The sequence below is a fragment of the Macrobrachium nipponense genome, chromosome 7, assembly GCF_015104395.2.
Source record: "Macrobrachium nipponense isolate FS-2020 chromosome 7, ASM1510439v2, whole genome shotgun sequence".
Taxonomy (NCBI): Eukaryota; Metazoa; Arthropoda; class Malacostraca; order Decapoda; family Palaemonidae; genus Macrobrachium; species Macrobrachium nipponense.
Genome location: NC_061109.1, coordinates 97319310 through 97344648, shown reverse-complemented (window position 1 = coordinate 97344648; position 25339 = coordinate 97319310). Strand labels below are relative to the sequence as shown.

At 33.9% G+C, this 25339-nt stretch overlaps 1 protein-coding gene across 1 annotated transcript; it reads right to left on the bottom strand.

The window, feature by feature from the left end:
- Positions 1 to 2449: 2449 nt before the first annotated feature.
- Positions 2450 to 24935, bottom strand: LOC135217380 (methyltransferase-like protein 27). The gene is made up of 8 exons (XM_064253225.1): positions 24781 to 24935; positions 19955 to 20035; positions 19465 to 19569; positions 9430 to 9581; positions 8720 to 8835; positions 8166 to 8258; positions 7698 to 7810; positions 2450 to 2710 (listed from the first exon to the last, which is right to left on the bottom strand). Exons 2-8 carry the CDS (start codon positions 19955 to 19957, stop codon positions 2639 to 2641), a joined length of 654 nt encoding a protein of 217 aa, XP_064109295.1. The 5' UTR covers positions 19958 to 20035; positions 24781 to 24935; the 3' UTR covers positions 2450 to 2638.
- Positions 24936 to 25339: the final 404 nt, after the last annotated feature.

Here is a 25339-nt window from a genome sequence, read left to right as displayed (position 1 = left end):
CAAATTCGAGTGGTTAAATAACATCTTGATAAGATAAAAGCCAGCTGGTTTTTCCAGCCCACCAATTATAAAGGGTATTGCCATTAATTTAAATGAAGGATTTAAGTAATTACAGTTAACAAAAAAAGGTTATTTAAATTTAATTCAATATACTCCAGTTTCAAATAGAGTACTAGTGATGACTATTATAAAACTTGGTTAGTAGTGTTAAAATTATTAATGATAAATATCTAACTAAAGTTAAAGATGTGAACATTGAATAATGAGTATATGGAAAAATTTAACCACCTGTGATAGTATGGAAGTTACTGATTTATTTTTAACTGTTGTGCAGTTTTTGGAAAATAAGATAAATAATAAAAAATAGATAGATAAAAAATAAATAACAAAACAACAACAATTGTTCAGTATAATTGTTATGATCAATGTTATCAGTGTTATGATTTCGTAACCCTTGCAGTAAAAAACAAATTGTAACAGTCATCATGATAGAGTGGGGCATTTTAAATAAAATGACATCGATGGGAATCCCGCGTTGCGTCAGGTGTTACTGATAATTTTGTAAAACTATAAGTATGTTTAAACAAAATCAAAATTTTGAACTTAGTACAACTCGCCTCAAGTAGCATCGCACCTTTCAGGATTGCTGGATAAGTTTGACAGTTATTTTCCTAATATATCGGAGGATGATGAAGCCACATATACTGAGTGGATAGTAAATCCCTTTTCTGCAATATCGAGACCTCCCCTCCATCGGCCTCTCCATCCAAGCTATTAGCAGAGTTCATTGACATTTCATCAGACAGTCCTCTGAAATATCTATTCAAGAGAAATCTTCAGATTCATTTTGGGTTCAATGACATGAGTTTCCATCATGTCATAAGATAGCTATAAAAGTTCTCATCCCTTTTAGTACATCATACCTTTGTGAAGCAGGCAGGGTTAAACTTAAGAATTTTTTAGTGGGTGAGCACTGGATTTTTTTTACTTATTCATTGCATGTAAACTATCATACGTGTACGTATACTGTACGCTTATTTCAGCTGTATGTGTAATGTATCAATAATTGTTCATACATAATGAAAATATTGTTTATTAAAACACTTTTTGTCATATTTTAGTGCATATTTATTTTAGCTACAGCAACAAACAATTTTACAAATTCTGTCATTTTCAAACAGTGTTTTAGTTATATTTAAATCACCCACAGACCTCTTGGGGAAAATTAATTTAGTGGGTGGGTAATTTGTTTGTGTAGATTGGGGTAGTCGCCCACCCAGTTGACATGTTACGTTTAGGCCTAGAGTAGATTTTTCAGCAATGACTGCAGTAATAACAAAATTTAGGTCCAGGTTAGGCATTGAGGATGATATGCGCGTTAGTTTATCAAAGATTGCACCTCGCAGTGATATTATTTCTAAGCATAAACAAAATGTTCCAAACTAATTCATATTTTTGACGCCAATTTATTATGTTACGGGGTCCTGTAATTTCATTTATGATTACAGGGGGTCCGAGAAGCTTTGGAGGTTGAGAACCACTGGGTTAGGCAATACACCCATTCAGATGGTGTTTGACGTTAAATTAAAAATCTACAGACGTTCAATACTTTTAAATGATTTTTTAGTGTAATCATTAATTAATGCGATGGGTGCACAGGTTGTATTCATTTTATTCTCTTTAACTTTCAATTTTAGCGACAACGCAGATCAAAGTTAATTTATATTTATGGCAGTAACTTGCTGAAATGACGTTGGTTTTACAAGTAAAAGTCCGCATGCAGTTTTTTTCTTTGTCTGGGAATCTGTGTACGCCATTAAGCTGTGAACTCTTAACAATTATATTGTCTATACTCTCTTTCATAAGAAGTGAAATATGAACCATTAGATCCGCAAACTAGGGAGAAGCCACAACAGAACATTTTTGTGGACGGCCGATATACTAAGTGAGGCTCAAGTAATGCAAGAGTGGTAACGCGAAGTAACAAGTGATGGAGGCAAGTGAAAATATACCTTATTAAACGTCCATATTAAAGATAACTCAGAAAATAAGTAATCTCACATATCGTAAAGTTGTTCTTCATAAAGTTTTTATTTGAAAATGTCATATTTTTTCTAATGGTCATTTCATTTACAAATTTAACTTTTCCAAAGTATAAGCTGTACTTATTAGAAGCTGAGTTACAAGGTAAAGATAGTGAATTTGGTTTGTTTACACATCGAATTAACATGTTTGATGTAAAGATCTATGAAAACGTTTCATAGATTTTCATCATTCACTTATTGGAGTATATGGCATATAAAACACCAAAGGTATTGCTTCTCTGACATGTTAATGCCTTTTAAAAGTCATTGTTAATGGACAGATCAATTAAGTTAAACTTCATTTCTTACAAAACATTTATTAATTTGGAATGGGGCTCTGACTCAATTGGTTTTCTTAGGTTATGAAAAAAGCAGCAACATAGGTTTAAAAATGTGACATTTAAAAACAAATGTATAGGTAGCTATTGTATAGAGGGTCGTACATTTACTGGACACATTATATGACAATATAATTTCCGCAGTGTTTTTCATATTCCTTCAAATGGAATATGAAAATTATTCAATCACCACTTTGGCTAATTAACAATAAGTACCTATACGACTTTGTACGTGAAGACAAGTCCATCCTTGTTGAAAGAGTAATTATGGACGGTTTTGAGTTCAACCTGCAAAAGAAAGAACAATGTCATTTTCATTTCAAGGGAAGATTTACTCGTTTAATATTTACAAATAACGTGAGTAGAAATAAGTTTAGTTATATTAATAGAAGTCATTATTAAGGCAGATTTGTATTTGGGAATACGTAGAGTATGGATATAAATTTTCCATTTATCTTAGAAACTTTTCATTTTACCTATAGTCCAACCGTACTGTGCTGTACCTCTCGACAGATTTTGTTCAGTTGATTTAAACAATTTTTCATAAGATGAACACTTGTAGCCAATCTAGGCAATGCGATTAAATAAAAAAACAATTTAGGCAATGGCTGATTTACTGTCAGTTTTTATGTCCCATTATTCATGTGAATAAGTGATACGTAATTCAGTTCTAACATATTATATACTTTTATCAGTTTAATCATTATTGTTTTGTTACTCTCAATAAATGGTTCAGCGCAGAGGGTGTAGGCGTTAGCATTTAAGAAATATAGACAAAGTATGCTTATAATTTTATTGGGTGTTTGTAAAGCGAGTCCTCTCATTATGTTTGGAATGGGGCAACGCTCTCGATTATGGTTTATCAGTTGATTCGTAAGTCTTTTGGTTTATTAAGGTCTTGAGTTGACATACGCAAACAGTACAAGAGCAGGTAAATAAATTAAACAATTGTTATATATTAGTTAAGTAGGTGTTTATTCAAGTGGTAGCAGAGCGTGGTAACACCACCTGTGGTTCAGGAGCCAAGGGGTGTTTGTATGCATAAAACTGCCAGAAAACTACTTGCTTAAGTTAGGGGGCACACTGGGACACCAGTTTAACGAGGGTAGACAGTTACCGTGTTATTCAGGGTTCTCGTTGAATTTGATAAATTCAAAATAACTCCGTTTTTCACGTGTTTCACCTCAAAACAAAGCTTAACGAATGATCTATCCAGCGGACAGAACTACAATAAAATTGGTCTGTACCCAATGTCATAAGAGGCAAAAAATGACCTTTTCTGATGAAAAACTAAAATCTATGACTTTTCACTCTTAAATATATGGGAAAAATAGGCGAATAGATTGAACATTTAATGCTTTTACATCCTGCTTAAGTACACCATAGGCAAGTTTTTTTTAAAGTAGTTGGAAAACTTGTTTACTTATTAAACCCGTGTGTAGCATTCAGTAAAAGGAATATATACCAGAAAAACATTCAGAGGCATAAGAGATATATGTTGTAATTTGTATTTTTTGTTATGGCAATAAGAATGCAAGAAATAGTCAATCCAGTTTATTCTATGTTGTCTGCTCATATATAGTTCATTTAAAAATTTGGGAAACCTATTTCTTTTTTTCGTTTTTCTAACTCTGGCGCACCAAAGATGGAATTTTAAGGGCATCTCATTTGTTACCTTCCTGATGTGGTTACGATCCAAAGAATGCAATCTGCCAAAAATCTGATGATAAATGTGAAAATACCAGCACAGAGAATGGAAGGACATGTATCACTGAATCAGCGGAAGTGAGAAGGGATGCAGTTTTTGAAATACTGAAGCAAACGAACAAAGGTAAATTCCTATACCATGTTATTAACGAAAGTTACAAACAGTATACCCTCAAGAAAACAGTGTATAAACTCAAGCAATTAAGCGAAGGCTCCACAGATATTGCGGCTCATTAGCTATTCAACAGTGAAGTACACGTTCTATGGTGGATTCTCGGGACCTTGCATCCGTCTGCTAATATTGACATTTTTTTTTTAACAAAATGTGGCATTTGTGGGAAATTCAAAACACAACAACGTATGTGATAAATGGAGGATTTCTAGGAAAAGGACGAGCTGAATCATTCCTCAAGGCAGCTATGATGCTTCAGGATGATGTGTTTACCCAAACTTCCAACTTGCAAGATGCGAATGCCATATTTGGAGCAGACCTTTACTGTCACACCCAATGTATCGTAACTACATCAGGAAAGGAGAGAAAGCAACAACTGAATCATCATCAACGCCGACTGGCCAGTAGAGGTATGATATCTTTTAAAAATTGTATGAAAGATTCAGAACCGGACTTGAACTCGGGTTGATGTTATAACCTGACCTATATTTCCAAGTGCTGTATTGAATCGCGTGAAGCGCTGAGTAATGATCAAACTCATTTTGAGGACACAAACAGGGATGGGACAATGTAGGTACCTATCCACATGTTTTGGTGGGGATGTCTCATTTTTTATCCCAACCGGTTCAAAAAAAGCTTACCATTGTTTTCAAGCCAAGTGCAGTTGAGAAAGATAGGTGAAAGGTCGTTAGATAGAGAAATGATAAGAAAGTGGGGTATCATGTTGAGAAATTGTTTCCTTAAGAAGACTGACAGGTTTTGTGATGCCAGTGAAGTGGAGAAAGAATATTCAGACATGATTATTCCCACTGACGTTGCAGACTTTTCTCAGCTCTTTTTGGTATTGATAATTCATATCTTACCCACTCAGAAGCTATTTATAATATCCATAGGTAAAAAACGATTATCTTTAATCTCAATAGTCATTCCCTGAAGTTTGTTTTACATGAGAATCAGATATGACTTCCTTCTTTTTCAGATATTATTGCTTCCTTATAATAAAAATTTTCAAAAGCCCCCACGTGAAGCTTGATAGGTTGAAATGACTTGGAAGTGGGACCTGACTTTGGCTTGCCCCTGTAACAGATGATGCCATATCAGAATGATAGCAGATTAGCTCATCATAACTGACTGCCAGTCTTCAGAGTTCAACATGTTCAAAGGGGTTTGCTTTTTGCTGTTGTTTACGATATAAAAAATTCTCCTCATAATCTTCAGGCTCACTATCAAAAACATTGTTACTATGTAAAGTTTAAGTATCAAAAAGAGCTGAGAAATAGTCCACAACGTCACTGGGAATTATTGTCAGAATATTCCTTCTACAGTTCATTGGCATCACAAAACCTGTCCTTTAGCTCCAAGTGTTCTTGAGGATACAATTTCTCAACATGATACCCCACTTTCTTATCATTTCTCTATCTAACGACCTTTCACCTATCTTTCTCAACTGCACTTGGCTTGAAAACAATGGTAAGCTTTTTTTGAACCGGTTGGGATAAAAATGGGACATCCCCACCAAACATGTGGATAGGCACATTGTCCCAGCCCTGTTTGTGTCCTCAAAATGAGTTTGAGCATTACTCCGCGCTTCACGCGAATCAATACAGCACTTGGAAATATAGGTCAGGTTTATAACATCTCCCAGAGTTCAAGTCTGGTTCTGAATCTTTCATACAATTTTTAAAAGATATCATACCTCTACTGGCCAGTCGGCGTTGATGATGATTCAGTTGTTGCTTTCTCTCCTTTCCTGATGTAGTTACGATACATTGGCTGTGACAGTAAAGATCTGCATCTTGCAAGTTGGAAGTTTGGGTAAACACATCATCCTGAAGTATCATAGCTGCCTTGAGGAATGATTCAGCTCGTCCTTTTCCTAGAAATCCTCCATTTATCACATACGTTGTTGTGTTTTGAATTTCCCACAAATGACACAGTTTGTTAAAAAAAAAAAACTTGTCAATATTAGCAGACAGATTGTACTTCACGTGTACTTCACTGTTGAACAGAGACTGAGCTATCCTCTGGTATTGAGCCACAATATCTGTGGAGACTTCGCTTAACTGCTTGAGTTTATACACTGTTTTCTTGGGGTATATTGTTTGTAACTTTCGTTAATAACATGGTATAGGAATTTACCTTTGTTCGCTTGCTTCAGTCTTTCAAAAACTGCATCCCTTCTCACTTCCGCTGATTCAGTGATACATGTCCTGCCATTCTCTGTGTTGGTAGTTCCACATTTATCATCAGATTTTTGGCAGATTGCATCCTTTGGATCGTAACCACTTCAGGATGGTGACAGATGAGATGCCCTTAAAATTCCTTCTTTGGTGCGCCAGAGTTAGAAAAACGAAAAAAAGAAATAGATTCCCAAAATTTTTAAATGAACAATATATGAACAGGCAACATAGAATAAACTGGATTGACTATTTCTTGCATTCTTATTGCCATCCCTAAGAATGCAAATTACAGCATATATCTATTATGCATCAGTATGTTTTTCTGGTATTCATTCCTTTTATGGAAAGCTACACAGGGGTTAAATAAGTAAACAAGTTTTCCAACTACTTTTAAAAACTTGCCTATGATGCTTAACCAGACTGTAAAGTCATTAATTGTTCAATCTATTCGCCTATTTTTCGCAAATATTTAAGAGTGAAAAGTCATAGATTTTAGTTTTTCATCAGAAAAGGTAATTTATTTTACCTCTTGTGACCTTGGGTATTATTGTGCTTCTATCCATTGAATAGATCATTCGTTAAGCTTTATTTTGAGAGGTGAACAAGCTATGCAGACCATTTCATTTCTGAGCTGTTGCAATTTGTTTAACAGATACATGCAAGAAAAGGGGTTATTTTGAATTCATCAAATTCAACGAAAACCCTGAATAACACGATAACTGTCGGGTTTCTGGATATCTGCCCTCGCTAAAAATGTGTCCCAGTGGACCCTCTAAGTAAATCAAGTAGGTGATTTTTTGGCCCTTGGCTCCAGGACTACTTTGGGGAGCCCCGCCTTACCCAATGTAGCTTGCGAAGTGTTTTTGGTCTCTATTTTTTTTTTGTCTAACATTTTCTCTATCCCTTTAATATATTTCATCATTTATTGTATTGCATTTTTATTCTCCGGTTTGTTTTTAATATCCATTCCATTTTGGTTTACTACATGAATTTCTACTCATTGTGAATATTATTACTGATAAATGGAGGTAGCTGACACATACTGAAACTTTTTGGAAAATTTCAAGGAGAGGTTTTAATTAAAAACTGGTCCTAAATTAAATTCTAATTGATTTTATGTTACTTTATATACTAAGCACTTTCTTAAACATTTAGCTAAAGGTAATTATGATGAATTTAATTATATTGTTAGTAATGGCTTTGATGTGGATATTACCTTAGTCCACTTTCCTTGTTTTTCCATCTCATCCATGTAAGGAATCAGTTTGTCTTTGTATTCCTCGACGTAATCTAGGTACTCCTTCCTCATCACAATGATGACAAATCCGCCTTTATGAAGGGAAAAATAGAAGAAATGTAGAAATAGCAAATTTGTAAGTTCGAATACGTGTCTATATCAAGAATTGTTCTCCCCAAATCACTAGTTTGATGATAATTCACCCGCTGAAAAATTATTTGTTTTACCTCATTATACACCAAAAGTTTACAGGCAATCGTTTCTCGTAATCATATGTAAATTTGTTTTTATATATTAATGTACTTGACAAGTAGCAGAACTAAACTGACTGAATATAGTGACATTTGAAATATTTTTGATGACTTTTTTTAAAGTCTAAGAAATAAGGTTTAGATACACGAAAATCAATGAACAGGTCAAGTTAATAGTAGTTGTTGAATAGCTTACCAGACTTCGTTATTCTGATCATATCATCGATGCCTTTGACAGGTATGTGGCCCTCTCCCATGCCACCTGCGATGACTAAGACGTCATAAGTATCTGTTGACAAGGGTTTTAAAGCTTAAACTTCTGCAAAGATTGAATACCTCAAAAGGCATTCTTGCAAAAGAGGCTATTTTAAGCTAATACAACTCAGTTCTCTTTCCACTTCTTGAAATGAAGTATGTCCCTATAAATTTTAGGTCATTTAAAATTGAGACACTGATGTAAACAGAAAATTGAGACATTATTGTAAATAAAAAAGAAAGCGTTATCCCATATATATTATCTAAAATTCCATAGACGTATGTAAATAAACAGAAGCCCAGAAATCTTAAATGCAATCTAGACTGCAGTTAACTTTTCATGATAATAAACAGACCTCTTACTACAGAAACGTAGGCAGCAAGCGTCGATCGGAATCTTAGAGAGCCATATTTATAGTTATGAAAATGAAACAAAATACTTCCTACAAATAAAGTCAGTAAGTCATCACTAGTAATGAACTGAGTCTGACTTACCTTTGGGGACTGAATTTTGTCCAACTCCAAGGAATTCGGAGTAAGTGTTTGTATAGACTCCAGTTTGCTTTAAGAGAGCCATCATGCCCTTCGATGGCTCCAGGGCGTCAATTTTTCTGTCAAATTGAATAAGAGATTTTTGGTTAGTTCGCAACCGGTAAATTAAAACATAATGATGTATATAAACCCATACACTGAACACACCGTTGATCATACAACCTTGACTGACCAAAATTCTACTAAAATCATGCAATCCGTTTCCTTTCACAAAATATTCGATGTTGCAGTATGATCATCATAGAGATATGTTATTTGATGTCAGTCCAATATATCTGAGAGTACCGGAATTTTCTAACACTAATGATGATTAATGAAACAGGATTCTTCTTAGATATTGTTATTAAAGTTTTTAATAATAAATTAACCAAAGTTTATGATGAAAGATGAAATTTTAATAAGCATAGGGAATAATTTCTTATGTATAGATATATAGATAAACGTGAATGATTAGATTTTGACCTGTGCTTCTTCATTGAGGAACATACAATTATTTTGTTTATATTTTCTTGTATAAAATGTTTGCCTTGATGCGAATTTCACGCATATGTCCAAGATAGGAAACTTAAATATTAATTATCGGAAATAAAAAGACTTCATCATTCATTAATCTTTGCCTCCATTGCCACGTACTACAATAAGTGGTAACTTACGAGAACCCTTTGTCCTTAAGCAACAAACCAACTCTTCCCGTCCCAGCGGCAACATCGATGACTTTGACAGCTCTGCGTTTGTCTTCAGATATTCTAGCTGCCACCTCATCGGCTGCTATCTCGGGACCTCTGTACCGTTCAGGACTCAAAATCTGAAAAAGAGGCAAGAGAGCGAACGATTGTGTATTTGTGGTGAAAGTCTCAAGGATTCCAAAGTTTTCTTGTGTATTGGGAAAAATTTCGAATTGAATTACAAAGGAAAACGGATTCGTTTCCGCCTCTGTGGGAGATGCAATAATCAATCGATCAATTAATCACTAATAATGATAATAATAAAAGAAACCAAATAATATAATCAACCAAGAATTAAGAACCAATCATATCTTCGGCTCCACTGAAGAACTTTTAGATTGTCAGGAAGTTAATAAGATAATATTATCTTGACCCATATACTGGCATAAAACACTTTGCAAAGCATTTGGTAATCAAATCATCGTTATAATTCGCTTTATTGACTCGTTACTTTACCAGATGTTTTGGTAAGGCATTTGCAAAGCATACTAGCAATAGTTGGACATCTCAAGAGGGACATCATTCAATGCTTTCTCTAGAGGGGTTTAAGAAAACTTCTTTATTTATTTTATATCACCTAAGTTACGTTGGCACCAGAACTCCAGCAAGAGTTCTAACAAAATGTCTGTCGCTCTCACTGTTTTTATCATATACGAAATACTAGAACTGATGATATAAGGGAGACTTTACAGTAGTACTTCAGTATGTAGGTGTTCGGTACTGAAATGGATGTGTTGCCAATGAAAGTACAATATATAACCGATTTTGTGCTGTAACTAGCTTTGCTGTATTCCAAAATTAAAGCAAAACTTCCAATTAGGTTGACGTACTTTCTTCAATTCATGTACAATAGCGCTCTAGACTAACGTACTGAAGATGAAACAAACCTGTCTTTTCTGTATTATTATTATTATTATTATTATTATTATTATTATTATTATTATTATTATTATTATTATTAATTGTATGAAAATTTGATATTAAGGAGCCCGGAAGGCCAATAACTTGTAAAGGATATTTCCTGAGATTTTAATACTTACTATATATGAGTACCGTAAATAGACGCAGACGAAGTGAATGACATTTTATGATACTAAATGAGTTTAATCGGTACAAAAACACACGCATATGAGATATATATATATATATAATATATATATATATATATATAATATATATATATATATATATATATATTATGTCTGGTATTTTAGTAATGCATATTTCCTCTCTTGAATGTATGAAATGTTATATATAGAGTTTTGCAAAATTTTCTCAGATTCCTTAGCTAGCTTAGAGTTATAGGATGTCTAAAATGTGTGTTCAGATTTCGCATAACATAAAGTAAAAGAATATATAACGTAGTATAAAAAAAAAAGAGAGAGAGATTAACTTTGTCCGTTCCAAGATAGATTGTTTCCCTATTATGTCATCGCCTCGAGTTTAAGAGACCCTGAAGTCTCGGCTTTGTTTTCCAAACATGTCAACACGTTTGATTGGAGATCTCGAGATCTCTGTTGTGTTTTGGATTCCTGTCATCACATCTCATAGAGACTTTTGCTTCGATCATGTAAGTCTTTGTTGAGCATAATACGTTCATGACTCGTTTCATACGCGTACATCTTTGCCGAAACCATGTGTAGATTTCACGTCATATTAGAAGCTTCTAGAAGGATTGCATCATCTTTCGCACGCCCAAAACATTTTGTGTGATATCCACTGTCCAGCTTCCGTAAGGAAGAGAGTTTCATTATTACTTAGAACTGCATTGCGTTAAGATCTCTCTCCGTCTCTCTCTCTCTCTATTGCACGGCACTTTTGATTTCAAAGTAACGTAAAGGTTTAATACTTACTGAATGGTCACTCGTAACTTTTAAATTTCAGATTTGAGATTTCTTAGTTATTTAGTATTATTTAGTGTTTTTGTGGAATCTGTAAAAAACATTGTACAAGTGTGTAATGGCACCTTTTATTTTCATTTGAGAAATATGGTGTGGTGAAATTGTGAAACAAGCTGCAGCAGAAAGAAAATTGGTACCAAGGTAAAGTGTTGTATTTTTATTAGTTGCAACTAATAGGTACAATGGTTTGAGTGAAACGACTTAAATGTTTACACATTGCAAATTTTTGTGTTTTGTGTTTGTTTCATATTTTTTCTAATTGAATTGTTTATTTTTTGTGCATTATCCATTTTTTCTTATTGAAGCGTCTGGTTTTATTTTATATTCTGTGTGATTGGTGCTTTTTTGCAATTTTGGTATTTTCCACATTTTTCTGTGTTTTCATTTGCATTCACAGTTTGATGAACTTAGTTGTTTTCATTAATTAATCATTGCACATTTAATTGAATTTAACACTTTTGAATTAATTTGCATTTACTTAGAATTCTATTCAAGTTTCATTGTTGTTTAGCACTTGTGAATTAATTTCCAAATTTTAATTATTACCTAACACTTTTGAATTTTGATTGAATTAATTTTCTTGAATTTTGTGATAAATTAATTTTGATTTAATTTTACTGAATTAATTCAAGATTTTATTAAACTTTGCTTTGCTTTCAAGTTACAGTAATTTTCCCTGATAATGTGAATTTCACTTATAATTTTGAGTTTAATCATAAATTTTTGTATTTAAAATTTTTATAAGTGTTTTCTTTTTCGCCAGTATTTGTATGATTATATTGATATTAGGTAGAAACATAGATTGGTAATTGATCTGTTTTCCTTCAATTTAATTGAAGTGAGTAAGAACCAGGGAAGTACTTAGACTTCTGAAATCAGGGAAATACTTAGACTTTTAAAGTTGTTGAAGGAGTGATGCCCTTTAATTAATTCAATCACTTACAAGATTACCTCACACCTGTTTTAATGAACTTAGTCTGATTTTCTGCAATACTGGTAAGTTGTTTAAGGGATCACTGTTGCCTTTAGAGTATTCAGTCGTTTAGTACTTGTGATGAAGGTTCAGGTGTCTGGCTGTTGTGAGGTATCAATTAATGAATGGTAAGTGTAGTAACCAGATACTTGGCACTTTGTCACAAGTATTAATGGTTCCCAGAGACCCGAGAAAACAGATTTCATTATCACTCTAGTATATACTGGTGGTGTTAGGGATATATTTTGTTAGGAGAGAGACCATATAGTTTTTTTTTTTTTTTTGCACTTATTGTATTGAATTGTAAGTTGATAACTTAAGAGAAAATGACTCAGTCCAAGATTCAGGAATTTTTAGCAGCCCCTTCCATCCGAGTGCTATCTGAAACCACTCTGACTAAGGCATAGTGGAGCGCTTTAGCAGTGGCATGTGGTGGTGATGTGTCTACTAGTATGGTAAAGGCACAAATAAGATGTATTGCTATGGAATCAATCATTGATAGATTCTGGTAGAATAACTGATGAAGATGAGTTAGAATTGGCTGAAGAGTTGTTGAATGTAGCACGTGCTGATCTTATGAATAAGCAAGCAGAAAAGAAAGAGAAAAGTGATGCAGAGTTAGAGCTTAGATGCACTGAAGCAGAAGAGAATTTGTTTAAGCTGAAAATTCAAGCTGAAAGGGAGAGGAGACAGAGAAAAACAAGAAAGAAGAGAAAGAGAAGAAGAAAAAGCAGCAGAAGAGGAAAGATAAAGGAGAAAAGAGGAAAGAGAAATTGCAAGACATGAAAGGAAGATGGAATTGATAAGAGCTAGATCCACTTTACCTGTAACACCGTCTAACCCTAACCAAGGAAATCAAGACCCTGTATTTGATGTAGTAAGAGTACAGAAGTTAATCCCTAAGTTTACTGAAGTAGCTCCAGATGAGTTTTTTGATCACTTTGAGAAAATGGCTTCAGGTATGGGATGGCCAGAAGATAAATGGTCAGTTTTGCTACAAAGTGTCTTAATTGGTAAAGGGAGAAGTGCTTATCTAGCCTTAACAGCTGATCAGTGTAAAGACTACAAGGTATTTAAACACAGTGTCCTACAAGTTTACCAGATGACCCCAGAGTACTACAATGAAAGATTCAGAAATTTAAGAAAAGATGAGAAGGGTACCTTCTTAGATTATGCTTACCAAGTGAGAAGGTGTTTTAAACGTTGGTTAGAAGCTGCTAAAGTTAAAACTTTTGATGAGTTAGAAGAATTACTTGTTCTTGAACAATATCTTAGGGGAATTCCTGAACATATAAGAGCCTATTTGAGAGAGAGAGAGGTTAAGAAACTTGACAAAGCTGCTACACTGAGTGAAGATTACAATATAATTAGTAGCAAACGTAATTACGTCAAGTACCAGAATCAACAATGCACAGGTCTTAAGTCTCATCCAAATATCAGGAACAAATTTAATGGGAACCTACAAGTGATACTTCCAAGAGTACACAAGGTAATACACCTCAGCAAGCTAATGTGAAATCTTCATCCAATTTTTCAAGACAGTTGCAGAAACCTAATGTTGTCTGTTTCAAGTGTGGAAGAGCAGGACACTTCAGTCAAGAGTGTTACCGGAATCAACAGCTGTCAAAGCCAGTTGGTCAAGTAGTGAAAGGTGACCAGGTGAAACAAACTACGAAGAGCAGTGTGGGAAAGAATCAGACTCCAGAGAAGAATGAAACTAAACAAGCTGAATGTTTAGCAACCAGTGGAAATGTAACCCCAAGCAGTGAGTGACTTAGCAGTGTGGAGGCTTTTAAGCCATATATCTATGAGGGTGTGCTGTCAACTCAAGGAGGGAGTGTGCAGGTACCAGTCAAGATATTGCATGATACAGGGAGTAACCATAGTGTGGTAGTACGTGGTGCTCACCCTCAGTTGGAGAAGTGTCTCACAGGAGATTCAGTTATTTTGAAGGGTATAGGAGGAGAGTAAGTAACTCCTGTATGCCGCTTACACCTGTCGTGTGAGTTGGTGACAGGGAATGTTGATTTTGCTGTAAAGGACTCACTGGCTGTAGACGGTGTACATGTTCTGTTGGGGAATGAAGTTGGTGGTGTGCCATTTATTCCTTATCCTGTAGTTACAGACAAACCATTGGGGATTAGTCCTACAGTAGAGTTGGAGAAGAATAACCCCCACCTGTTTCCTAGTTGTGTAACTACCAGAAGTATGAAGAGGACTACGACTGCAAGTGAAGAAACTGAGGATTTACACACCCAAGAAGGATCAGGGGAAGGATCTTTGTGCTTAGAAGAATTGTTCCAGGGAAGTGATGTTTCCCCTAGAGCTGACTAAGAAGAGATTCCCAAGAAGATGAAGAAGATGACGACGAAGAAGAACCTGTTGTTCCGAGTAGTCAAAGTATTCCTGAAGACAGTTGTGAAACTATAGTAGCTGAGTTAGCAGATATTGAGAATTCAACCCTTGAGGTTGGTCAAGTGACAAGAGAGAAGCTAATGGACTTGTAGAAGAAGGATGCATCGTTAGCTGATTTGTTCTTCAGAGTTGTTGATCGTGAAGAGATGCAACAAACTCCTACCTGTTATTATCTGAAGGAAGGTTTGCTGATGAGGAAGTATAGACCTACAGATATACCAGGAGATGCTGTATGGGGCGAATATCATCAAATTTTGATTCCATATCCGTTGAGGAGGCAAGTGGAGAAGATCATGAAATATTTTTTTCTGGCCTGGACTTCATAAAGATGTTAGCAGGTTCTGTCGTGAGTGTCATACCTACCAGATAGCTGGAAAACCGAATGAAACCATAAAGAAAGCCCCCCTACAACCTATAGAAGTTAGAGGAGAACCCTTTAGCAAAGTGATTATAGACATGGTTGGACCGCTGCCAAAGACAAAGATAGGAAATGAGTATTTGTTAACATTAATGTGTCCTGTGACAAGATATCCAGAGGCGATCCCTGTTAGAAACATATCTGCCAAGATAGTTGCTGATAAACTTGTGGAGTTTTTCTCAAAGTTCCACCAGACATTGAAAAGTATGCTGAAAAAGTATTGCTCTGAGTCAGGAAGAGAATGGGATGTTAGTTTACCATTAATGTTGTTTGAAGTTAGGAGTGCTTATCAAGAAAGTATGGGATGTTTACCTAATGAAATGGTTTTTGGTAGAGAAGTTAGAAGACCGTTGAAGATTCTTGCAGAAAACTGGGGAGGAAACCAAGAGGAAATCCAAGGAGAGTATGTGAAGAACTTAGGAAAAGGTTGAAAGAGATTAGAAAATTCTCTTTAGAAAATTTGAAAGTGAGTCAAGATAAATGAAAAGGAGATATGATGCTAAGACTAAGTTAAGAAGTTTTAGTGTGAGTTAACACGTGTTAGTGTTCATACCTGTCAAGAGATTTCCCCTCACTAATAAATTTCAAGGTCCTTACAAGATAATTCAGAAGTTAAGTGATAGAACTTATGTGATTGAAGTCCCAGAAAGAAGAAGACAAAGGAAGATACATGTGAACCTCTTGAAACCTTTTCTCAGAAACTAAAACTGAAACTGTGTCAATAACACAAAAAACTTCATCTACAGAAGACGATGATGGCTACGAATTGGGATCTGAAAGTAAGATGAATAATTCTTCAATTTTGGAAAATTTGGAAGATAAACTAAAACATCTGAGTGCTGAACAAGGTGAAGACTGAAGTGAAGTAATTAGAAGTTTCCAAGAAATTTTTGCAGATGTACCTAGACGTACTGATCTGATCAAGCATGAGATCAAGATTCAAGAAGATGGAAAACCATTCAAGCAAAGAGCCTATCGCTTATCACCGTATCATCGAGATGTTTTGAAGAAAGAAGTTGAGTATTTGCTGCAACATGGATTAGCAGAACCCAGTTCACGTCACTTCAGTTCTCCATGTGTGTTAGTGAAGAAACCAGATGGATCATTTAGAATGTGTACTAATTATAGGAAACTGAATTCCATCAGTGTGGCTGACAATTATCCTTTGCCTCTTATAGATCAGTTACTTGATAATAATGGGCAAGCCAAGTTTGTTTCCAGGATAGACTTGTTGAAAGGATATTATCAAATTCCCTTAGCTGAGAATGCTAAGTTGCTGTCAGCTATTATTACTCCTTTTGGACTGTATCAGTATACCGTTCTGCCGTTTGGTCTGATGAATGCACCTGCAACATTCCAACGAGTGATGGATCAACTGCTAGGATCGATAGAAGGAGTTGGATGACATAGTGATTTACTATACAACATGGGAAGAACATCTGAAGATTTTGAGGAAAGTTGTCAAGAAACTACAAGAAGCAGGACTAACAGTCAACCTAGAGAAGAGTGAATTTGGAAAGGCAACTGTGCAGTATCTTGGGTTTGAAGTTGGGAAAGGCCTTCTCGCTCCAGTAAATGCTAAAGTAGAAGGTATCTGTAAGGCTAAACCACCTACTACCAGGAAACAGCTACGTACAGAGATTTTTAGACATGGCTGGATTCTATCGTCGTTTCTGCCCAAATTTCTCAGCCATAGTAGCTCCCTTGACAGACTTAACTAGTCCCAAAGCTAAGTTTGTTTGGACTTCAGAGTGTCAAGAATCCTTTGAGAAGGTAAAAGCCATTTTTAACTTCAAGACCAGTACTTCAAGCTCCAGATTTCAACAAGAAATTTGTGATACAAGTTGATGCTTCTGACTGTGGCATTGGAGCTGTTCTAGTTCAAGAAGATGAAAATAACATCTGTCATCCTGTGTGCTTCATGTCTTCAAAATTGAAAAAACATCAGAAAGTATACTCTACAATCGAGAAGGAAACTTTAGCCTTAATCACAGCGTTGAAAAAATTTGAAGTGTATGTGAACAGACCTAGGAATGAAGAAATTTTAGTGTTGTCTGATCACATCCACTATCATTTATCCAGCGAATGAAAAATCATGATCAAAGACTGACTAGGTGTTCTTTGTGCTTGTAACAGTATAACTTATGAGTGCAGCACATTAGTGGCAAAAACAATGTAGTTGATGATTATTTATCCCATTGCGAATTGTTGGACTCAACACTGTGATAACCAATCTTATTGGGGGAGGTATATTATATGCTGATATTTTAGTAATGCATATTCCCTCTCTTGAATGTATGAAATGTTATATATAGAGTTTTGCAAAATTTTCTCAGATTCCTTAGCTAGCTTAGAGTTATAGGATGTCTAAAATGTGTGTGTTCAGATTTCACATAACATAATGTGAAAGAATATATAACGTAGTATGAAAAGAAAGAAATAGAGATTAACTTTGTCTGTTCCAAGATAGATTGTTTCCTTATTATGTCATCGCCTCGAGTTCAAGAGACCCCGAAGTCTCTGCTTTGCTTTCCAAACCTGTCAACACGTTTGATTAGAGATCTCAAGATCTCTGTTGTGTTTTGGATTCCTGTCATCACATCTGATAGGGACTTTTGCTTTGATCGAGTAAGTCTTTGTTGAGCATTGTACGTTCATGACTTGTTTCATACTCGTACATCTTTGCCGAAACCATGTGTAGATTTCACGATTTTTCTGTAAAGTTGCGCTATATTAGAAGCTTCTAGAAGGATTGCATCATCTTTCGTATGCCCAAAACATTTTGTGTGATATCCACTGTCCAGCTTCCGTAAGGAAGAGAGTTTCATTGTTACTTAGAACCGCATCATGTTTAGATCTCTCCCCCCCTCTCTCTCTCTATTGCATGGTACTTTTGATTTCAAAGTAACATAAAGGATTAATACTTACTGAATAGTCACTCGTAACTTTTAAACTTCAGATTTGAGATTTCTTAGTTATTTAGTATTATTTAGTGTTTTTTGTGGAATCTGTACTAACATTGTACAAATGTGTAACAGTGCCTTTTATTTTCATTTGAGAAATATGGTGTGGTGAAATTGTGAAACAAGCTGCAGCAGAAAGAAAATTGGTACCAAGGTAAAGTGTTGTATTTTTATTAGTTGCAACTAATAGGTACAATGGTTTGAGTGAAACGACTTAAATGTTTACACATTGCAAATTTTTGTGTTTTGTGTTTGTTTCATTTTTTTTCTTATTGAATTGTTTATTTTTTGCGCATTATCCATTTTTTCTTATTGAAGCGTCTGGCTTTATTTTATATTCTGTGTGATTGGTGCTTTTTTGCAATTTTGGTATTTTCCACATTTTTCTGTGTTTTCATTTGCATTCACAGTTTGATGAACTTAGTTGTTTTCATTAATTACTCATTGCACATTTAATAGAATTTAACACTTTTGAATTACTTTGCATTTACTTAGAATTCTATTCAAGTTTCATTGTTATTTAGCACATGTGAATTAATTTCCAAATTTTAATTATTACCAAACACTTTTGAATTTTGATTAAATTAATTTTCTTGAATTTTGTGATAAATTAATTTTGATTTAATTTTACTGAATTAATTCAAGATTTTATTAAACTTTGCTTTGTTTTCAAGTAATATTAATTTTCCCTGATATTGTGAATTTCACTTATAATTATGAGTTTAATAATAAATTTTTTACTTAAAATTTTTATAAGCGTTTTCTTTTTCGCCAGTATTTGTATGATTACATTGATGTTTGGTAGAAACATGGAGTGGAAATTGATCTGTTTTCCTTCAATTTAATTGAAGTGAGTTAGAACCAGGGAAGTACTTAGACTTCTGAAATCAGGGAAATACTTATACTTTTAAAGTTGTTGATGGAGTGATGCCCTTTAATTAATTAAATTACTTACAAGATTACCTCACACCTGTTTTAATGAACTTAGTCTGATTTTCTGCAATACTGGTAAGTTGTTTAAGGGATCACTGTTGCCTTTAGAGTATTCAGTCGCGTAGTACCTGTGATGAAGGTTCAGGTGTCTGGCTGTTGTGAAGTAACAATTAATGAATGGTAAGTTTAGTAACCAGATACTTGGAACTTTGTCACTATATATATATATATATATATATATATATCTATATATATATAGATATATATATATATATATATATATATATATATATATATATATATGTAGTGTGTGTGTGTCTCACTTAAGATTAAAACCAGAGAAGGGACAAATGAACTTACCTCATCATAATTTTGAGCCATATCAGTATAACTGTCGGCCACTTGATCCGGTGTGATCCCCGGTTCGTGACAACGGTAGTTGGCCTTGTATGCGGTTTTGTCGTCCTTTCAAAAAATTTTGATTTAAAAAAACGCGATGATTTAACATGGTCACCATCACATAAAAATTTAAAACAAATATCAATTTTTGAGTTTTTTCCCCTTTGTTAAGGCTGTTTTTGTTGATAAAAATTAATTAGAAAAACAACTAAAAAAATTAATGAAAGACAAATGCCACAGACGTCTTGTGACCTTAGAGTTATGACAATTATGGCTTATGATAATTTTGATTAAATAGACACTTATGTCAGTTTAAAAATAGATTACTTAATTGTTTATCATACCAGTTTAGATATTGCAGTCCTCTTTATAATCCAGATTTTTGAAAGAGTGAAGAATAAAAAAATAAAAAAATTTAAATTTCATTTTGTAAAAAACGATAACCTCTTACCATGTTTGGGAAGAATAAAAATCGGCGACAGTGAGACTGGTAAGATGAGCTGACGACGCGAGGGAGTAAATCTTATTTGTCCTGTTACCAAAAAAATACACGAGTTAAGGAAAAATATAATAGAGGTAAATCAGGTAGTATATATATCGACGTGCAATGATCAAACTAAGCCAGTTGAATAACTCATACTTCATAAATATAAACAATGTCTCAGCTAGGATACTATTTATATTTAATGTACGAAAACACTTATAAAGTTAAATGAAAATAAATTGTGTAAAGGTCATTCAGAGACATTTCACCTCCGTTCACTTAGCTAAAGCAGTTATCTAAATATTCGGCAACATATCCGCTCTCATTTTCATGAGTTATTAGACCAATCCACGCACACCACAAAATACCCTGCAATTTTTTGTTTCCTCTTACAGCAATATATCACAATTAATTTTGACTGTAATCATAAAATAAGATAACCGGTTAACAAAACCCAGCCACAGAGCCAGACTAGTTTCAACATCCTTTGCTCGTGAGAATGAATGGTAGGTTTTAACTCGATCGCTAGTTAATTATGGTAATCAGAAAATAATCCATAAACAACTTGCCATAAAATCGAACACCGATATTATATATACGTATATTTACACACACACACACACACATATATAGTATATATATATATATATATATATATATATATATATATATATATATATATGTGTGGTGTGTGTGTGGTTGTGTGTGTGTGTGTGTGTGTGTATGTGTATATATATGGATATATATATATATATATATATATATATATATATATGTATATAATATATATATGTGTGTATATATACATATATATTAATAATATATATAATATATTGGTTTGTATATATATATATATGGGTATTATATATATATATAGATATATATGTATATATAATATATTAATAAAAAGAGTATGGCCAGCAGAAACTTCAGCATTTTTCGTTAAAACTTTATTTTTATCCAACGCCTACGTTTCGGGATACAAATCCCATCTTCAGGGCTAAAAACAAGGAAAAAAATAAAATTCTATACATTAAATCATACTAAAATGGGGTACAGTAGTAAATTATGCTTTTTGAAAATTATATAGATTAATTAACATTATATCAGTGAAATTCGAATTTTATATAAAAGTAAGATGGTAACTAATTGAATAAGCGATCAACAGTAAAAAGCGAAGCTACCAAGTACAATGACACTTTCAAAATAAATAAACAAAACACTTAAAAACACAAACCACACGTGAACAACTAAGAAAATTTACATTACTACTAAAGACAGGAGAAAAATATTGAATCCTAACAAGCAAAAAATTTCTGTATATGATTACAAAAGGAGAAAAAAAATTTGAATATATATATATATATATATATATATATATATATATATATTAATATATCTATATATATATATATATATATATATATATATATATATAAAGGGGACACAAAGCAAAATATAGCGAAACGAGAACTCACCGGTATAGAAGCAGAGATTAGACTGAATAAGTTATTATTTATTTTTGACGAAAGGGGAGAGGCAAACACAAAGTAGAAAATCATGATTTTCTACTTTACTGTAAACTGAGTAATATCACACCAAATTTTGTCAAATTTAAGCTCTACAGATCTTTATATAATACTGACTTTTATAGAACTTCCACCGAAACTCTTTTGAATATGGAGATTGCTTTTAAGACCAAAGCTATTAGAAGACTGCAGTCCGCTGTATCCCTGTTGTCTAGCAATTTTTTCAGTTCTCTGACCTTACTTGATAGGTTATTGGTGAAAAGTTTATTGAACAAAAATGTAAGTACTTTTATAACTGACACTGAATCTGTTCATAAGCGCAAGCTTCTAAAATTGGGACTGAAGCAACCGAAATTTATAGCCCCAAAGGATGTTGTTTTCAATTTCTCTAGTTACTCACTCTCAGAAAAGGAAGAGTTCCTCCTTTCTTTGGCTTGGACTTTTGCCTTCCAAATTTTAGACATAATTTTTCAAAATTCTTTTTGCCCTTTGAAATATTTTTCGATACCATTCCCACACCAACTTAGAGAAGGCTCGTCAGTTCATTCAGTGTTGCTCATAAATCTTATAAATCATTTAAGGCTCCTTCATTGTTTCCATTTTTTAAAAGTAATGACTTTCAAATTCTCAAGTCGCTGTCCCAGAGAGAAGACATTATTGTATGCCCCCCCATAAGGGTAAAGGTGTTTTCCTACTGGATAGGGATGCATATATCAATAAGATGAACCATGTTCTTTCCGACGCTACAAAATTTAGGGAGGTTGGACCTCCAGAATTTAGTCTAATATTCAAGACCGAAGACAAGATTAATCACAGCCTTAAACAACTTTTTGACAATAATGTTTTGAATGATCAGACATATCGGTCTCTTTATAGTACTGGGTCTTCTTTCAGTTCCTTGTACGGGTTACCTAAAATCCATTAAGAAAATGTTCCTTTACGTCCAATATTAGCTGCCTATAACTCGCCAAATTTTGCCTTAGCCAAATTTCTAGTCCCCCTACTCAACGGTTTAACAAGCAATGAACATACATTACTGAATTCCTCCCAATTTATTCCCTAGATTTTACGGCAACACCCTGATCATTTTATGGTTAGTTACGATGTATCCTCACTGTTCACCAATGTACCTCTCACCGAAACTATAGATATAATAATTAGTGCTTTATTTCCTACTGAAGATAGTGTTTTTGAAAGTTTTGATCTTGACTCTTTTAGGAAACTTTTGGAACTGGCTGTGATGGATAACTATTTCATTTTTAACGGGAAAATTTACAAACAAACTGATGGCATGGTAATGGGCTCTCCTTTAGGCCCCACATTTGCCAATATTTTTATGTGTCACTTACAAAAACTATTTCTTGACCAGTGTCCTTCATCTTTTAAACCCATATAAAAGATACGTAGACGATACGTTTGTACTTTTTAAAGATAAAGATCATGCACAATTGTTCTTTAATTTCATTAACTCATTTCATCCGAACATTAATTTTACTATGGACATAGAATCGAATAACGAACTGCCATTTTTAGATATAACAATTTCACGATGTAATGATAAATTTTTAACAGGTGTTTTTAGAAAGAAGACTTTTACTGGTTTGGGAACAAATTTCTTTAGCTTTTGTCCAATGGTTTTTAAACTTAATGCATGCAAGACATTATTGTGTAGGGCTTTTAATTTGTCATGCAACTGGGTCAAATTCCATGAGGAAGTAGTTTTCTTGCAAAACTATTTTCGCAGAAATTGCTATCCATCCCACATGTTTGGGAAAATCTTGAGAGAGTTTTTAATTGACTTTGTTAAACCGAAAACACCCAATTTTAATGTGCCTAAAAAAGAACTGTATATATCCTTGCCTTTATGTTCAACATATAAACTTGTAAAACGAGAGCTCACCGTCGTACTCAGCAATATGTACCCATACGTTAAATTTAATTTTATCTTCAAGAACCCCTTAAAAATCAGTTGATGCGATCTTCAACGGTATATTTGTTTACTTGTCCCAAACGTAATTTGGGAACCTATGTCGGTAGTTCTAGTCGGCTGTTGGAGACTCGTATCGATTGCCATCGGGGTGTCAGTCACCGAACAGGATTAGCTTTATCAAAGAAAGAATTTCCTTCAATACGCAACTATGCAGTAAAATGTAAACATAGCATTCAGTACAATGATTTTAAAATCTTACCCCAAGCAATAGATAACCGATCACTACCCATTCTCGAGTCCCTATTCATTAAACAATTGTCACCAACCCTCAACAATCATTCTGTACAACTCAACATTACCCAATAAACCATTCGCCCTTTCTACCTTCTTGCCTTTGTGTTTGCCTCTCCCCTTTCGTCAAAAATAAATAATAACTTATTCAGTCTTATCTCTGCTTCTATACCGGTGAGTTCTCGTTTCGCTATTTTTTGCTTTGTGTCCGCCTTTATGTATATATTTTTATTTTTTTTCCTCCTTTTGTAATCATACAGAAATTTTTTGCTTGTTAGGATTCAATATTTTTCTCCTGTCTTTAGTAGTAATGTAAATTTTCTTAGTTGTTCATGTGTGGTTTGTGTTTTCAAGTGTTTTGTTTATTTATTTTGAAAGTGTCATTGTACTTGGTAGCTTCGCTTTTTACTGTTGATCTCTTATTCAATTAGTTACCATCTTACTTTTATATAAAATTCGAATTTCACTGACATAATTTTAATTATTCTATAATTTTTTAAAAGCATAATTTACTACTGTATCTCATTTCAGTCTGATTTAATGTATAGAATTTTATTTTTTTTCTTTGTTTTTAGCCCTGAAGATGGGATTTGTATCCCGAAACGTAGGTGTTGGATAAAAATAAAGTTTTAACGAAAAATGCTGAAGTTTCTGCTAGCCATACTCTTTTTATTAAAGATCCGACTTCCTAGAAGCGACAATGCCATTTATTATATATCTATATCTATATATAATATATATAGATATATATATGTGTGTGTGTGTGTGTGTGTGTGTGTAGTGTGGTTGAGGTGTGTGTATATTATATATATATATATATATATATATATATGTGTGTGTGTGTGTGTGCGTGTGTGTGTATGTATGTATGTATGTATGTGTGTGAATAAACGAGAATGCATGGAATTATTGACAAATAAATCTCCTAATCTACATAATTACAAAAAAGCTGAAAGGCAGCCGCAGAGAAGGCAGTGTTATTGAGTTTGCCCTTCAGGAATGAACTCGGATCGTACTCTGTGTAAAGCCGCGAGGTCTCTTACCTTAATGTATAGTCTATGTAGCCATCACCAGTCGTATGGTAAAATCTGATACTTGAAATGACTCGGGTATCCCCAAGAGTGCCGCAAACGCTCAAAACCTAAAGGAAAAAAGAACTGAAATGGAACCCTCGGCTACCCGAAAATGACTGCCAAAGATAAAGTACACGGAAGATAACATAACCGTGTTACATAAATTGGAGATAAGTAATCAACAGTTTTCATAAAAAAAGACAAAGAGGAAATACCACGTGGGCCTCCGTCCCCAAAAGGATCAGGGTTGAGTTTATAGGAGCGAAAATATTAACTATACTCTGTTTTTTTCCATATGTCCATCCGCCTGTTTTGTTTTTGTTGGTAACACTGCGTCCCGGGCTTTAGATAGTTACATTCAGCTTACATTCAACGATTATAATAATAATCTATTTCGAATATTAACGGTGTAATTCACATACAGTAAATTATTAAAACACTTTTCAGTTGCAAATGTACACCCAGATATCCTTTTATTTACCTAAAACTTACACATAGCGTAACAATCGAAAGCCCGGGACGCAGTGTT

What these genes read in the sequence shown, in the direction of transcription:
- LOC135217380 (XM_064253225.1), bottom strand. An exon ending in CTTAAGGACAAAGGGTTCTC is followed by an intron (nt 8,836 to 9,429) that starts GTAAGTTACCAC and finishes TCAATTTGACAG; the next exon opens with AAAAATTGACGCCCTGGAGC. An exon ending in AACAAGGAAAGTGGACTAAG is followed by an intron (nt 2,711 to 7,697) that starts GTAATATCCACA and finishes TTTCTTTTGCAG; the next exon opens with GTTGAACTCAAAACCGTCCA.